The 17,873-nt window shown below is 39.6% G+C and overlaps 1 protein-coding gene and 1 long non-coding RNA gene across 3 annotated transcripts; one reads left to right on the top strand and one right to left on the bottom strand.

Moving 5' to 3' along the window:
* The first annotated feature begins 2,145 nt into the window (after positions 1 to 2,145).
* Positions 2,146 to 17,147, top strand: esrra (estrogen-related receptor alpha). Of its 2 annotated transcripts, XM_020643323.3 has the most exons (8): positions 2,146 to 2,417; positions 4,086 to 4,177; positions 8,967 to 9,350; positions 10,422 to 10,538; positions 10,652 to 10,765; positions 11,458 to 11,625; positions 11,857 to 12,126; positions 13,510 to 17,147. In XM_020643323.3, exons 3-8 carry the CDS (start codon positions 8,972 to 8,974, stop codon positions 13,761 to 13,763), a joined length of 1,302 nt encoding a protein of 433 aa, XP_020498979.1. In that variant the 5' UTR covers positions 2,146 to 2,417; positions 4,086 to 4,177; positions 8,967 to 8,971; the 3' UTR covers positions 13,764 to 17,147. The 2 variants fall into 2 exon arrangements, with proteins under 2 accessions (XP_020498979.1, XP_020498978.1); XM_020643322.3 differs by lacking the exons at positions 2,146 to 2,417; positions 4,086 to 4,177 and adding an exon at positions 5,265 to 5,422.
* LOC114920766 (uncharacterized) lies at positions 9,926 to 13,621 on the bottom strand. The gene is made up of 2 exons (XR_003809060.2): positions 13,485 to 13,621; positions 9,926 to 11,622 (listed from the first exon to the last, which is right to left on the bottom strand). It is a non-coding gene; the product is annotated as an uncharacterized lncRNA (long non-coding RNA).
* Positions 17,148 to 17,873: the final 726 nt, after the last annotated feature.

The following is a 17,873-nucleotide window of genomic DNA, read 5'->3' as shown; positions in this document are numbered from 1 at the left end:
GATTTTGATGATAACAGTATTTACACATGCAGGCCTAAAAATAAAGCCACATGGTGGTTTTCATGCATGACAAACATCAAATGGACAACAAGAGAAAGTGTCTATAGAGTAATTGCAAAAACATTTTCAATATGGATCAATATGAAAAAAAAGCAAAAGCAAAGGAAGCATTGTAGTAGCCTAAATATGTTTTAGTTTTTCACAGTATTGATTACTGATAAAGTGGAGGGTGTTCTTTATCTATGACTCAGTTATGCAGTACCTAATGCTATTCGTGTACTATAGGCACAATGGTTTGTATTCGTGTAACCACTCCGCTGACACCTGTCTGAGGTCACGACCTGCTGTGAGAAGCACCCTGGGGACCCCAGCTGGCATTCACAATATGTTTCTACTGCTCAACCATAGCCGGAACAGACATTCCCAACGACCAAACACTGTCGTAAGGAGGACAGCTGCGTTTAGAAAATGGCACGGCAGTAAATGTTAAAACATTTAGAAATCATTTGTTTCCCGCTATTTGAGTGAATCTAATGAATACATCATGACCGCTTTCGCCTCTAACGTGATCATAGTGCAGACTCTGCACCAGTGTGATGCAGCCCCGCAGAATTGCAGTGTCTGCAGCAGAGACTGGACGACCTTGCTTCAAGGTCGCAATGACACTGCCGTCAGTTTTTCCTCTCATGCGCGCACCACAAACCCTGTCCCGAGCCCCGAGCCCGCTCAACGCATGTGACCACATCAAGACGAATACACACACACACACACACACTGCTGTCCTGCACTACTGACACAGCACAGGGGAATGGTGTGGCTATAGCGCTTACTGGTTTAAACAGAGTATGCTGAGGTTTATTGGTCTGTGATTACAGCACAGCGATCATAGGGGAAAGGCTCACTCATCCAACACGCACCGTCTCATCCAACGTCTTGTTTTAAGCCCTACTCTTTCTTTTTAATTCAAAGACAAAGGTTGCCAACTATTCTGTGACAACTTGTCTCCTCTCTGCGCCAGCTGTTAGCCGGTATGTTGGAGTGCGCAGGGCAGTCTATTTCGAGAAGCAGCAGCTACAAAGTTGGACAGAAAAATCATTTTATTGTCCTAATCGGCTTCGTGTAGGCTATTTAAGTTGCATGTATTGGCCTACAATAGACTCTGACACATGATGAGGCTTCCGACAAACAATTTTCAAGTCTGCTGTCATTTTTTTTTTTCAACATAGCCTGCCATCCCTTGATTATTTCCCCATTTTATCCCATTGCAGTGATCTCCTGATCTCCTCTTCTTTGGCCCCTGTCCAAAATAGTGTAGTGGTGAAGTGAGCCGGGTTAGTGTCACAAGACCGACAGCATGACTACATTTTCCATAGAGGTGTGCTGCAGGGGACATGCAGCCTATTCTTTTGATTGACTATGCAGTAGTCCTTTTAAAGCTTTTATAGTCTAACTGGCATAACAACATAGGCTACAACGATTCTTATGGGCTATATTAAATTGTATAATGTTATAAAGACCATGAAACACGTACTTCAATAAGGCCATTTCAAACTTACATTTGAATGCATACAATAGCCTAGTGTTTAAGTCCCTAATTTTATATTTTCTGTAGGGGGGGGGGGTCCTGCAGATCACACACAGCTGATTTGCAAACAGCTAGTCTTAAAGTACTTAAATGAATGTACTAGGACCATATTGGGATTACTGGGTCATATTTTTTTATTCACGAGTTGCAGGCTCTTATTATAATGCTGATGACGCGGGTGGAAGATGCGTACGGACGTAACGGGGACTCGGCGGACGCAAATCGGGCAGAGGGAGGAGACAAGGCACGGGATTGAGGCTACGTCACAAAGCTGCATCAAGCTGTCCTAAAAAAGCTCTGCAACAACCGGAAGTTACTTAGTGTACGGCTGCAAAAAATGAAAACCCTAACTTGTGTTCATTTGAGCACGCAAGCAATTATATGATTATTTGAAGTATTTTAATATTCGGGAAGTGTATGGTAGCTCTCTTATATGGGACCCGCTTCTCATTGGGACACTGTTCAACGCGAAAGACATTCAAATGTTGACTGAAGTTTTAGTGTGAAACTCCCAACCGGATATTCAGTTTTTCCTCCTCGACTTCTTGTCGCTGGTGAAAATTACAACCTCGACTGTGGCAGCTGAAGACGAAAATTTATAACACCAGGGTACCAAAGCGAACAGGCGGACAAGACAGTGTGTCGCTGGTTGTTGATAAGGTCTTACTATCCGGTAACGTAGTGATGCAATGAGAAAACCCGAGCGAGGCTTGGACAGCGCCGTTAAACCGGTTAAACCGACTGTGGACTTGCCAGCAGCAAAGACTTCACTGACTTCAGATTAAAAAAAAAAAAAAAAAAAAGCAACCCTGAAATGTTTATACATTTCCCAGTAAGTAGCTCTACTTACCTTTCACTGCGATGCAGAGCAAACAATGTCCTGCGGCTGTATTTGATCATAACCTCCTTTTATTATATATTGTATAGATGTCAGCTGATGCTGTGTGCATGCACGATTTCTACTGGCAGAGCTAAGTTCGCGTGGCCACGTTATTGGGGGTAGGGGGCACGATCTGCTGGATACATGTTTTATTACATCGTTTAATATTTTTGCTCTACAAGCTCTCTATCCAGGTTGCACCCCCTCTTGTGAACCATTATCTGATTGATTTTTATACATAAATAAACGCTAATACACTTCATGGCATGGCTCTGAAAATGTCCTATAATAAACAGCATGCATGGTCACTTATCGGCGTCATTAAGAATGCAGAGCCGTGCTTGAGTACGATGCAGTGGATAGGATAATAATGTCCTCATATAGCAAACAGTGTGTCATCGTTAAAAAGCCACTCCTGCATGAGCAATAACGCCCAACACTTCTCCAACTGTACACACTTTAAGCTGCGGCTTCTTTTAACATATGCATTTTAACCCCCCCCCCCTCCCTGTGTTACTCTTTCCTTCTCGCCTTAACACACTGAACTCTGCAAGTCTCCGAGCATGCTGGGCCAGGATTGAGGTCAGATCTTAAGGCATAATCCACTATGGCAATTAACCTTTCACCGGTCCGAGATCAGTAGGCAAGGTCACCCCTAGGTGCTGTTCTTGCTGCCTCCACAGTGCGCCGCATGTAAAACCCTCAAACTGAGTTTCATGTTCAGTTAGTGTGATGCAGTATCAGTGACCAAGACTGACTATGCCCCCTAACATAACTAACACCAGACACCTTTAAAGCCAGAAAGGAAATAGTTTATATGCTCTGCCAGTCAACTTTTTTTTTTTTAATGGGGAAAACGTGTATAGAGGAATGCCATTTGGTACAACTGTTTCTGTCTCCAATTGTAATTTGCTTGCCATAGTGTATTTGGTGTGAGTGAAAGGTCACTGTAAAACTCGCTTACAAATAGTAAAAAAGTTTGTTGCAACATATTAAGATCTTGTTACTTGTAATAGTTGCTCCAAAAAAGTTATTTGGATTTTAATTTTGTCTACTTTTTAAACCATTTTGTTTCAAGCTGGAGTCATATTTTTTTACCTGAAAGAGTAACAAGTAATGATGTTTCAAGTAAGGCTTTCTTTATTAATGTTTATTAAATAGGATCTGGTCTTTAATAATTTACAGGGAGTTATCTCTAAACTTCAGCTCATGACTTTGCATGAGTGAGAGACAAGGTGTTGGCTTTACTCTCTCTGTCCTTCAAGCATTCCTGTAACTGTGACCTTTGGAGTCTGTCACGCAGCGTAAGGGGGAGGGTACTCGAGCAGCATGCACAAATCTGGATAGATACAGCGGAATACGTATTTCAGGATGGAAAAGTCAGTGTTGTGATTATAAACATTACTTACCACAGAGGGAACAAGGTAATTGTCAATATAAAGGCTCACACTGAAACATAGGCACTGCTAATGATCCAATGTATACAACTCGTCCTCCAGACTTCAAAGGGCATCGCTAGACATTAGCGACCATTAAAATGACAAATGCAAGGTGGGAACATGAAAGTGACTTTGCTGTGAGATATGTAATGACACTTAAAAACCTCTGCTTACTTTGCAGGTGTGCTGAGAGCTGCAGACTTGAACACCTCATTGAGCCACCACCAGGAGTCACAGATATATAAAGATTTCACACTCCAGTTTAGCAAACAGGTAATCCCTTTCCACTATTCATGCTGATGCAAGCTGACTTGCAGTTCATTCTTGTGAGTCTTTTATGGACTATTAGCTGCTACGTGTTCATCAAAATATACCCGCACAGTAGACAACAGAGCAATAGGAAAGGAGAATGGCAGAAAGGAAATTGGAAAATATTTTTTAAGGTTCTCATTTTGCATCCAAAATGTTAAAAGTGGCCGGGGATAGCATGGGCAATGCTATCAGGTTAAGACGGGTTGTGATAGTGCTGCAAACACTAAGGGTATAAATGAAGGACAAATAGTGTATGACAGAGGGGAGGGAGGATTGCGGTATATGTGAGAGTGTTTAATATCCTGTGTGAGGACAAAAGAACGACCTATGGATCAATCCTAAATTGAAATTTGAATGTCTTTGTTTTGGATGGTTTTTATGAGGTGGGGGGGGGGAGTGTCCTGCAGCACTTTCTGTCACTCAGAAATAAAACTTGCAGCAGGCACAAGTGTTCTTTGACATGTGTACATTATTTACTATTAAATGACAAAGAGTAAAGGTCTTTTACCTGCTTTTTGTGTCTCGAGACAACATTTGTTATGAATTGTCACTATACAAAAGAAGATTGATAGATTGATTACTATGGTCCAACTTTACAAAGTGCCTCTGATACAAAACACAACAACATTAAATAATACAAAAAAACAGTAGGATATAAGTGAGGTATACCTGGAACAAAACTTTCAAGAGATAGCTACAAATGACAATGTCAGAGATTTTGAAAATGTAGGCTAAATGTAAAATTAGGAATAAAGACATGTCTCCTATTTAAACCACCATCATCATCATCATATGAGTTTTTTTCCCCCCCAAAAAACTGAACTTCTCAATGCAAAATAAGAAATTTGAGCCTAAAAATAACAAAGGTTTAGACCATTTGTCAGATAATTACAAGAAAAAACAGATAACAGTGTCAGACTGTGTCCATAGTGCGTCTTGAACTAATGTGTTTTATCTACAGTACAGCCATCCATAATCATCTACCAGCTGTTAGAGAAAGCCGATTGAAGCCCGGCCCATCAACACACACACGCGCGCGCGCACACACACACACACACGCACACAGACACACACGCGCACGCACACTCACACACCAACACGAGCTAGCAGAGCCACTGGCAGTCTGGAGACCGATTTTCAGTCAAACTTGTGCCATGATATCACACCGTCAGTAGGCTTAAGCGCTGTACTAGTCACCGTTATCAGGTAAGATGCAGCCTAGTCCGGGTTAGAGGGACGGAAATAACCCCGGGGAGTAGAGGACGGGAGAGCTGTTCAGTCAGGATTAACGCGAGCTACTACCGCTAGCCGATTTAGCATATGTGAGCTAACCTGCAGCCATCACAATGTGTTAGCTGGGGGGGGGGTTAAGCTAATGCTAACGCTACTCAAAACATGCTTAGTTTACAGTACACACGACATGCTGCAAAGGAGAGTTGTGTACATAACAAAGCATTTTCGCCAACCTCGTGTGGGTTTTCTTGTGTTTTCTGCAGATCCAACCTGTGTTTATGTTACAAATAGTAACTTTATAGAGGTTGTAACGTTGTCTAAGCCCCCGATGTTCCTCCTTTTTTACAAAAAGCAGCTGTGGGACTGGCCAGCTGTGCACATGGTAGATTTATACTTTGTTGGTGTGAATCAACAACAAGGTGAAAGTAGGGTAAACTTTAAACAGGCTAGGTTTGCTGTGGCCCCCTCCTTTTGCTGTTTCCAAACAGTCATACAGTCAAGTCCAGAGGGGGCAAACTCCAAACACAGTGTGGACTTGTCAGCTTATATAGGAGTGCATTATCTGCTGTAGCTGTCGATTTGATAAAGGCATACTTTGTTTGTTGTAATGTAGTTTCTCATTTAAAGCCTGAATGTTAGATAAAACAAGTTATCTACAATCATACTTTCTATTAGTCAATATTAAATGTTCACATCCTTCATCCTATCATCAATTTGAGCTGAATCCCTGTTCTTCTTCTCTCAGTGGGTCTTAGTAGTTTACAGGGGAATCATTGAACGGCGATGATCAAGTCCAAACGCCATTTTCATGAACGGGAACTGTGATAATAGAGGAACATTTTTTTTGAGGATGTCAGAATATCAATTTGCTTATACTTACTAACAATAGTATAATCATATGTTACGCTTATGCACGTATCCTTTTAAAACAGTCAATTGTCATGAGGTTAAATGTAACATGAAGTGACTCATCAGTGAAGGCGAATGTTAATGTTAAAGTAGTACTTTAATGTTTGATGTTACAGGGACTGTGATAAACCTTAAATCATACAAATCCCACTGACATGACTGTGCAAAAAAAACAAACTTTTTTTACTCAGATTTATTACGTATAATGGTTTATTGGTCTATACCTTTAAAGTTTTCTGGTATTAGATTTAAAAAAAACATGCAATATATCGTCTTGCCTTCTGAATAGCACTTCAGTGATCTATTGAATTGTAACCCTTTTGTTTAGCAGACAAGTAGAAACACATCCTCTTATCAGTCGTGTGTTCTTGGAATTAGGTAAAGGAATTCCTGGTGTCCTAGAGTCATATCCAAAAGATAGACAAAATGTAAAGACATTAGAGGCACAATCATTATAGATGTCTTGGGAAGTGTAATACGATGTATATTCGTCCTGCAGATTGATATTTAAACAGCGTACACCGCAGGTTAGGACTGAGCCCTTATTAATTAGATGTCATAAACATACAGATTGTTGCCAATACTTTGAGGTGCTGTGATAGTAAATAAGACCTTTGCAACTATATTACTTTACAATAAGTGTAGTCATCGTACTTTATAACACAAGAGTTTAGTTGGTGGTTCATAGTAATAGACTATTGATTTGCAGGAATATATATTCATATCAATTCAATCGTCAATTTGAGGTCTTAAGTTGATTGAGGCTATTAAGGCTGCAGCTCTCGTATCTCATCAAGTGGATCTGCATTTATGTATCAATCATGAGAGGAAAGTCAGAGACAAATATGGCACAAACTGGATCACAGGTCCCCTTTTAACCCATTTGTCTGATCCCTGAAGGACGTGCTATTAATAATGTCCATTTAACCTCAGCAGAGAATATTTTTTTTGTCATTATGAATGAGTCTAATGTATAATATTTTTTATTTTTTGTTGTTATCCTCGGAGTATACTGAGTCTTCTTACAGTGCTGTAATATAGGAGACTTCTGAATTGAAGGAATGATCTCTAAATTTGGGCAGGGCAGGCTGTAGTCATTTGTGTTGCACATTTGATATTACCACTTTGTGTTTTCGAAGCGATCAGACAGCTTTTAGGGTGATTATTGTATTTATAATTGATGCATTAAGAACTAAGTTACAGGAAGCTGCTTCAGAGCTTAAAAGCATACGACCAGTTTTCTCATGGTGGTCAAACCTCTCTATTTAGGGTGGCATTTAATTGTAGGAGAAGGACACATTTGTAAACTCTTAGAAATATTCTATGGGAAAGGGAGTGCTTGGAGACTTCTCTCTCCCCTCTTCCCAGTTCGTTCTGAAGCATTTGTTTTTCTTATTAAACAAAATAATTGGTGCAATTTATTTTGACCCTAATTTTGGACCCAGTGGCCTTTTTGTGTTTAAATGAATGCACATACATTTAGTTTCATGGCCATGCATGACATATTTATCATGTCTGCTCGTGTAATTACATTGAGTACTACAGACAGCCGTTGGCAGGCACACAGGTTGCTGCAGTGCTCTTACTGCCATACTTGAACATAAGTTATGTGTCTGCTCTGTTCATAAGCAAAGCGACCTTCATTCACTCACCTTGGCTATTTTAATGCCTACAAAGTCAGAGACAAAGACTTCACACTTTGGGGATGATCTGAGGGCTGCAGTGTTGTAGTCATGCGTCAAGCGTTCTGGTTTGGTGAGTTTACTGGCTTCTTTTTTTCGCTGGGAAAACAATGTCACAAACAGGGGCATTACTGCTGAAGGGAACGTTTTGTTGTGTTGTAGTATACTACTGATAATAAAAAACAAGATGCTTGTGCCAGTCGATGCACCTGTAGATGATGTTGACCATTATCCTAATGTAAAGTGAAAACTGGTTAATTGATTATCAGCCTGTTTCCTTCCATTTCCTGTGTTTACACTCAACCATCCTACATGGACAACCTTAAAATGTTTGCAAACAGGACTGATCATTAGTGTTTGGTGCAAAGGCTTGGAGACAACGTCACAGTCAGTAATAGGATTCTTTAGCTCATGATTGGTCATTAGAGACAGGCCCTGTCTTTTCACTTGATGTATTGATTTAATATGAATGAACGTATTTACCTGTGGCCGGGTATTTAGCAACTGTTCTCGGTTCAAAACTGTTTCATTTCACATTTTGAGATTCAGATTTGCTTGCGTTAGCTAATATATATATTTTTCCCTTGGCAGGTTATAACAGATTATGTCATTGTTCCAACAATATAACAAGTACTTATTCTACATTCTGCTGTACATTACACAATGCATTGTGTGTGTGTTTTTTTTTTAGATTAAGTAGACAAGTCTGATAATGAAAATGCTAATATGTGCTTTGATTCCATGTGATTACATTTTTATAGATGATATTTTATTTCATTAACATTAAAAATCAAAAAATAGATATCCTGTTTGTCTTTATTTTGTTACATGGGGGCATAAAGGAAGTAAAGAAGATGTAGGCAAAAGGTTGTACGCCCTTATTTACCTCGACCTTTCTTTGTTGTCTATTTTTTTCCCCCCTTCAGACATCATGTCTTCCAGGGAACGTCGGTCAGATGTCTACATAAAGGCAGAACCAAGCAGTCCAGAGGGAGGCGGGGGAGGTCGGACCAGCCCTGGCGGGGCCTCCTCAGACTCCTCTCAAAGTGGAGGTGGAGGAACCAGAGGAGACAGCGTTAAACGTTACTCCCCGCCGCTCTACACGCCCGCTCTGCGCTGTCACTTCAAAGACGAGGGCGGAGACGGGGCAGAGGAGGGCTCCACTGGAAATGGAGCAGGGCGATGCAAGTACGCCCTGAGCACGTTACCCAAGAGGCTGTGTTTAGTATGCGGAGATGTGGCGTCGGGTTACCACTACGGTGTGGCGTCATGTGAGGCCTGTAAAGCATTCTTCAAGAGGACTATCCAAGGTGGGTGCTGTGGTCAAGTTGAAGTGTGTGCACAGCAGAACAAGCAGTGAGTTTGTTCTGACACCTTTCTAACCATGACCCCAAAACTTAACAAGTTTACACATTTTACTAAATGATAGTCCGAGTCTTTGGCTCATATTTATATTTTCTACACGCAGTATTCTAGTATTCCATTCAAACCATTTCACTTTGAAACATAAGAGGACTGTTAAAACTATAATAATAAAGTAAGTAGTAGACATCTTTCACATTTATTTTAACGTTATTATTGTCAATAGGCTGCGTTTCTGCGAGAATCTGGCAATGTAAAACGATAGCTGGTTATAATTCAATATACTACACTTTGTTGTGATATTTTTAACAGGTTGTTTTTTTTATGCTGCTAAAAAGTGGGATCTGAATTAGTTTTTATCACAGTGCTGCTAACATCCAACATTTGAGCCCTGCTATTTGTGCAATCTGAGCAAGAGAATCAAGATTGGATTTTATCACTTACAGAAAATACCCTTTAAATTAAATTTGTTTTTTAGGAATTGAAAGTGTTTTATGAATTGTAACAGAATCACGAAACATGATGACATAATGATCATTTTAATTTATATAATGAAAAGAAAATGTTACTTTGCTCTGTGTCATCAGAACCCTTTTCTTAGTATCGCTGGATTATAAAGGAGAGAAGCAGGACTTCTACCCACCTGTTTGAGGGCTCGTATAGTCGTAGTCAAAATAAACTATAGGTTAAATTATTAGAACAAAAAAAATGTGTTTAAATTATTTTTTTAAAATTCCATTCTGGGACAGTGTGAGTCATAGAGGACACACATCAGGTATTCATGCTTTTATTGTTAAACATGCCTCAGTACATTATCTCCACCACCATCCCATCTGTTTTGAACTGGTCTGTAAAAACCATGAACACATGGAAGCTATTGTGCTGTATGTGTGCTGGGAATCTTGGGAAAGCTAGAAAGGAAGTTAGGACTAAATCTTTAAAGCCAATGACCATTCATGTTTGTATATTTCATTGAATTTTAATATCTAACAGGTGATGTTTTCTGTTCTTCCAAACAGGAAACATTGAATACAGCTGTCCAGCATCGAATGAGTGTGAGATCACCAAAAGGCGCAGAAAGGCCTGTCAGGCATGCCGCTTCACCAAGTGCCTCAAAGTAGGCATGCTAAAAGAGGGTGAGTGTTCATTTTATATCTGAAGAGTTTTTGTGCTTATCTTTTAAATACCATGCATGTTTTCTCAGTGTTTTCCTGCTACGAACTTTAATTGATTTTTTTCCCTTTCCCAGGAGTCCGTCTTGATAGGGTCAGAGGTGGAAGGCAGAAATACAAAAGGCGCCCAGAAGTGGAGAATGCAACATACCAGAGTGCCCCTCTACCACTAACAAAGGAGAGTGAAAAAGGTGGGATTAATATTCCTGTTATATTACTTGATTTTTAGTCCTACAACATGCAACATGCTCCATTACTGTTACCATAATCCATGTGTGGCTCAGTTACACAGCAGATATTAACATCCAGACTGTGGGTGCCACATGTCACTGTCCCAAACCGTAAAGGTGTAATCAGTCAACACTACCGCTATATATATTTGGTAACTTCTAAAACCGAGATGCTCAGAGTGTTCCTCCAGCAAATGCAGTATATTCTGGATGTGTCAAACAAGAGATGCCTAGAGTAAACAAACACAATTTGCCTTCAACATATATTATATGATGAGTAAACAGCACCCTCTACTGCCAGTTATGGTCTCAGTGTGATTCCATTTTCCGTCAGCAATACAAATAATGTTAACTGTGCTTCTTTATTCACTTACATTTGCCTAATGAGTTTAGCAAGTTTAATTTAAAAAAAACTCACATATTCTAATAAAAATAAGAATGTGTGTTTGTCAAAAATACATGAGTTTGCAATCTATAGTCTACATGTGAATATGGGATATGGAAACGTGTTAGTGTTTTATATTTTACATTTAAGAGCAGCACAGTTACATACATTAGTTCCTTTTACAGAGTTGATATTTTGTGTGTCTCTGAATGTTGCGCTGCATTATACTGTAGTAATCCATTTGTTTCTTGTCTATGTCATCAAATAGGATCTTCCAACATCATTGTGTCCCACCTCCTGGTGGCAGAGCCAGAAAAGTTATTTGCCATGCCTGACCCTCTGCAGCCCGATACAGCCCAGCGCACACTCACCACCCTGTGTGACCTCGCTGACCGTGAGCTGGTCGTCATCATCGGCTGGGCCAAACACATTCCTGGTAAGAGATGGCGAGAGGATAAAATATGGGAGGAGAGGCTGTGGTAGCAAATCGACTAAATTAAAGGGTACAAGAAGTCTAGAACAGAACAGGTTGTACAACGATGAAATGTATGAACTACTATGGGACGTAGTGATTAAATGTTTACAGCAAAAATGTGAACACATTGACAGTTTTTCCTCTCTGCATTTAAATGTCTGTGTGTGTGTGTGTGTGTGTGTTCCCCTGCAGGCTTCCTGTCTCTATCCCTAGCAGACCAGATGTCTGTGCTGCAGTCGGTGTGGCTGGAGGTGCTGGTGCTGGGCGTAGCGTACCGCTCGCTCGGCTGTGAGGACGAGGTGGTGTTCGCTGAGGATTTTGTCCTTGACGAGGAAATGTCACGTGTTGCGGGACTGACAGAGCTAAATGCAGCAATTAGTCAACTCGCTCGCCGTTTCCGCGCACTAAATGTGGACCGGGAGGAATTTGTCATGCTAAAAGCCATTGCCCTCACTAACTCAGGTACTTTTATTTTTGTTATGCAGACATGGAAACTGTCCAACCCATTTTGATTTGATAGGACCTGTATTGCATAAACAATACAGAACGTTAGACGTTATGTTCCAGGTTTTTGCATCCCGAAAACTGAAAGTGCACATAAGCGTTCTCTAGTGGTGTCATTGAATGCATAAGTGTCTCTGTAGCCTTTATTGCCAGAGGCTCCAAATATCACCTGGAATCAGGAGTCCCTGTTATTTTAAACTCAAATTTTATGATATATAATAATGGCCTTATAAATTGACAGTGCTTAAAACTTTAACATTCTAGTAAAAACCCTGCATATAGTGGATTATTTAGCTTATTAGATATAGTGGTAGGTAGTTTAGAATTTACAATAATTCCTGTCCATTACAACAGAGCTACAATAAACAAATGAAGGTTATACTCCTGAGAGGTGTTTATTTAATCAACTCTCGTCATTTTTAAAGCTTTGCTTTGCAGTATGTATATCTTTTTCATCATCATTAATATAGTGTCACATAATGGAGTTTAACAGCACCTCCAACTACGACCACAGTAAAATGACTACCCCTCTAAAACAGCATAAACAAAAATATAACATAACACCCTTCAGGAAGTGAGCTTTTATTGCAGGTTGGTTGTAAGCACACAGTTTAGCTATGAGTCATTATTGTACGAGTATTCCTTCTTTTTTTCTTTGCTTAGTCATCTCAGCACGCTAACGCTTTCTGTGTTAGAAACACAGTTTTCAATTAGTTTGATACAAGCAATGTGGGGTCAATAAATGTGGGATAGCATGTCCTTCCAAATGTACAAAGCTGGTTAACTCATTTAATCAGTCCTCATCTAACCGCTAAATGTAGCAACAACAGTGGATTAGGTGGAAAGGGGTACGGTCAATGTCAATTGTCCAGCTTTTTATCTTGATGAGATTATGTGCATGTCTGCAGCCAAAGGTCTGGGACAGCAGCAGACAGGTCTGGTATTGCTAATGACTGGTGCAGTGAATGCAACTACTACAAAAAATAGAAGACAAATATTTGTTTATTTGGAGGTTCTCTCAGTCATGCAGGTCATGGTAATATAATGCTTGATTAAAACGTCAACCAAGTCAAGATGCCCTTTTGGATCAAGCGTTGAAAGAATATTTATAATTATATGTTATAGTTATGGCAAGTCATAATCTATTTTTACAAACAGCCCTTAAAGATTCAGTGAATACTTAAAATTGAGCTTTTCCTATCTTTACAGAGATCTACTATTTTTGTACACAAAGTCTTTTATAACTTTTCAATTGGCTACACGTGCTGTATTTCTTTTGCAAAAGCTGAAGAAAAAAAAAAGACTCTGTTCCTTACCATGTTCTCCCTGATCTTCTGTCAGACTCTGTTTACATTGAGGACATGGAGGCCGTGCAGAAGCTGCGGGACCTCCTCCACCAGGCCCTGCTGGAGCTGGAATGTCAGCGGCGCCCAGATGACCCCCAGAGGGCAGGACGCCTCCTTTTAACACTGCCCCTCCTCCGACAGACTGCTGGTCGTGCTCTGACCACTTTTTACAGCATCAAGACCCGTGGTGGTGTACCCATGCACAAACTATTCCTGGAGATGCTGGAAGCCATGATGGACTCTCCCTAGAGCAGAAAAGGGCTGAATCAGAGAGGATGCAGCGAAAGGAAAGACCCAACAGAGATCCAGACTTGATGAGTGGTTTGTGAGAGATGAAGATTTTATTTCAAAAATAATAATAAGGGAAATTTCCCTTGTTCCCTTTTTTCAAGGGTACACAAACTAAGGAAAATAATGAGAAAAGAAAAACCTCATGTATTCATGTCCCTGAGTGGGAATTGGTTATTTACAGTGAGATGTAACTGCCAAACTACAGTAAGAGGCTGCAAGAGTGCAAACATCGACAAGACAAATGCCAGGAAACGGCTCTGTTTCAACTATTTCATGATGTGTTTCACCACAGCATTGATCTGCAGTTTTATCAGCACCGAAGAAGAACGATATTTAGGTACCTGAGGACAGACTGCAATCATGTGGCTTTTGGACTTTTTTTTAATGAATGCAACATCTACTCATGAAAGCCATAGTATCATATCTGGGGTAAGACTCAAGGGTCCAGTTAAGGGTCTGATTGACATGCACATGGAGGGCTTGTATTTACTATAGTTTAGTCGTAGGCAAATCCATAGGAATTACTTGCAATATGTTAAAAGCAATATTATGACTCGATTATTGTCTGTCACATTTAAAATGTGGATAAAAAGGAGAGACATCTAGTTGTGCGTTTGTATATCAGTAGTTCTCCACTCCATGGACCCTGAAGTGTTGATTTTCTGTCCAGTCTAGCTCCCAGGAGGGTCTGGATTGGGTCAGAAAGGAACTACCAACACTGTCAGAGTAAAATCCTGGAGTTGGAACGTACTGAAGTACACAGCAGGTGCAGGATTCTTTATAAAAGGTTGTGCAATTGTTTTGCAGTCCAGGAGAAGATTCTGTGGGTTAAAAAAAGTTCTCCACTTTGGAAAGTAAATGCAGTGTTGTATTTTAAGTGTCACACATAAAACTTGCTTCCGTACAAGTAAGCAAGTATGTTTGTGTGCAGACATAAGCCTGATTTATACTTCTGCTTCCAATCTACGATGAAGCTATGCCATAGTGGCCGACACCACCGTGAGCACTACACATTAGTGCTTTGTCTACTGCGTAGCTCTGCAATACTCGAAGTGCACTTGAGATATATTCAGATGGTAACTAAGTACAGTTGATGAAGTGCTGTAGCTATTTAACTCGCACCAGAGTTCACACACACAGTACCCGACGATACTACCCAGCAGACCAATCACAGAGCTTGCAGTTTGTGTTGTTTCAACGCATAGTTACATTTTTGAGGAGGGGCACGTCAGGCTTCATACGCAGGCCTATGTGTAGGAACAGGGCTATGGGAACCTTCGGAGTATGCCACAACCTAGGTTTGACGCAGAAGTATAAATCAGGCTTAACACATTGGGCTGCACTGAGATCAGGGAAGAACACAACTATTTGACATGAAAGCCAACAACAGTGCTTTGAAAAGAAATGCATATAACTCATCTGCTTTTTTATTCTATTCCCCTTCTTTAGATCTTACCACTATTTTTGACTTCAGCAGCTGTGCTGTTAAAAAAATATCCGTCTGACCTTCTGATTTTCTATAACTTATAATGCTAACCCAAAATGACTGATAGGTGTATGATGAGAGTCTGCTGTATTTTTTTTTTTTCTGCAGCATGGAAGAACGTAGCATAAAAGATAAGAGTTGTTTCAATGTGAGATCTGTCCTTTGTGTCTTTACATCTGCCTAACTCCAATTTCAAAGTGCCCGTGATGGGCTCGGGACAGGAAATGAAACGTATACAACATCTTCCTTTTGGATGTTGAAATGTTGTTTGACAACATCCTGACAGTCGTACCCTCTGTTCAGCAGGTCTGTATACTTACAGTAGAAATGATCAATACAGTAAGCTTCAAATGCAAGGCTACAGTATCTGATGTCACAATCAGATCATTACATAACATTTAGTGGCCCAACGGTCAACAATCCTTTAGTCTGGTTCAGTTCCATTTCAAGAAACAGTAACATGCCATTTATAGTTAAAGATAATAAAGCCAGCAAATGTGATGCAAATTCCCCATTAAAATTCTATTTGTGCAGCTTACAGTGTTCTGAAATTTGTAAAGACTTGAAACTTGATTTTTCATACATTTTTCTTTTTAGGATTTAAGGGTATTTTATTTACATTGTGACACTGTTGTGGGTTTGGTATTAAATGAAGCTTTCCATTCAGGACGTTATGAATACTAACTGTTTTTATTTTAATGTGAGCAATGGTGTGTTTTCTGAAGCGGATTGTCGTTTTAGGGATCAAAGGCTATCTAGATTTAGCAGCATGGTGAAGTTACAGAGGGCTACCTCAGGAGGCACAGTGAGCCAGATGGCCAAAAAAAGCTGTGGAGACAAATGTAATGGTTGATCATTGAATTCGCTGATTTGATTATTGGGTTTTATTGAATGTCTTGCAGTCGCGCAAATACCTGAGATTTATTCTGTCTTAGTTTTGATCTCTTTAAGGTCTACATGGCTCATTAATCAAGCTTTAGAAGATGCCCTGTGGTACAAAGTGACTGTTGCTGGTTTTACAGGAAAACACTGGAGGTCATTTTACAACAGTTCATAATGGAAAATATTCACACAGATGATATTAACTACAGCCAGCGCTCTGGAGCAGGAAGTGATACCTCTGACTCACCTGCTTTTATTTCATGGTTACAACATAAACATTACCGTCATCTCAAAAATGTTTTTGTCTCTGATGTGTTTACTAACCAACATTCTGAAACAGTAACCAACTTTGAAGTAAACTAGCCTGGGTCAGCTTAAGAGCTGTGAACGAGTCTTTATATTCACCTGGTCACGTACACAAAGGTCCTATTTTCATTGGCAAACAAATCTGATTTAGGTACGGGGGTTAGGGTAAAGGCAGGGTTATTTGCAGTGTCTCTGATGAAATGATCAAGTCATTTGTAGTTTTATTAAATATGTGCGCATTAATACAAATGAGCAATACAATAAATTACCAAACCTCACACATTTCCTTGTATAGCCACGATGTACATTTAACATTGCCAGTTATAATGAAGAATAGCTACTAAACGTTCTATTATTTAGAAGTTCAAATCAATGTTTGTATTTTAAAAAAACTATTTAAATGATTAAATTCTATTTTTTACTCAATTTTCTGTTGTTTGTTGACACTGCTTTATTTTTGTGTGCGATATTGGCTGTGAATTTCTGTGTGTAGGCTCTTTTTTCTTTTTGTGTCATTTAGATAAACCAGTTTGATGTCCTTGTCTAAACATGTCCACATAAAAATCACTGTGAAAAAAGTGAGATCTTCCACTGTCTGATGCAACAGGGAGTGGATTATTGTAGGTGCTTTGTGTTGTGTAATAAACTGACACACCACCACCACCACATATCATGGCCTCATCTCTCGCTGTGTCTATTAATGTGTGTGTATACTGTATGTGTGTGCTTGTGTGTTTTTCTTAAAAAGGGAGCCGGTGTGATGGAGACTACCGTCAACTTCATGATTAATATAAGTAATCATGGGGTGCAAATATTCCATTTGCACATACTTTCAAATGATGGTCGTCCTGCAAAGGTTGTTTTTGACAAGTTTTGTTTGCAGTTAAACAGAATGTGGAAAGCAGTTCACTATTATTTACCTAACCATACAACCAAGACTGTATTGAATCATGTTTCACAATTATAAGCTGATATGATGCAATATATTGCAATACTATGACAAAATTAGATGTAAAGCAAATAAAGACCATTTTTGTATATATATCTGTATGAAAACTGGCCAAAATGTTTTACTGTTAGTGCAATCAGAACAATGAGAGCAAAACAATACTAGAGTGAGTTCTTTTGTACTGAAAGTTGATGTTCAGTACAAGATCACAACATTGATAGTGACACTGCGTGGTATATAGAGATCATGTTTTTCTTCATAGTCATTAACTTCGCTACACCAGCATGACTAGCTCCACAACTTGACTGAAACTGAACTATTAACAAGCAACCCTAGCAATCCTTTTTTTTTTAACACATCTGCTACTTTGTGTATGTCTGTTGTTGTCACACACCAGCTACATTGTATTTATTTTTAAGTATCTACATAATGTAGCCAGTAAAAT

This window comes from Labrus bergylta, chromosome 14 (genome assembly GCF_963930695.1).
Source record: "Labrus bergylta chromosome 14, fLabBer1.1, whole genome shotgun sequence".
Taxonomy (NCBI): domain Eukaryota; kingdom Metazoa; phylum Chordata; class Actinopteri; order Labriformes; family Labridae; genus Labrus; species Labrus bergylta.
The sequence above is the reverse complement of the archived record's forward strand: the minus strand, read 5'-3'. Positions and strand labels throughout refer to the sequence as shown.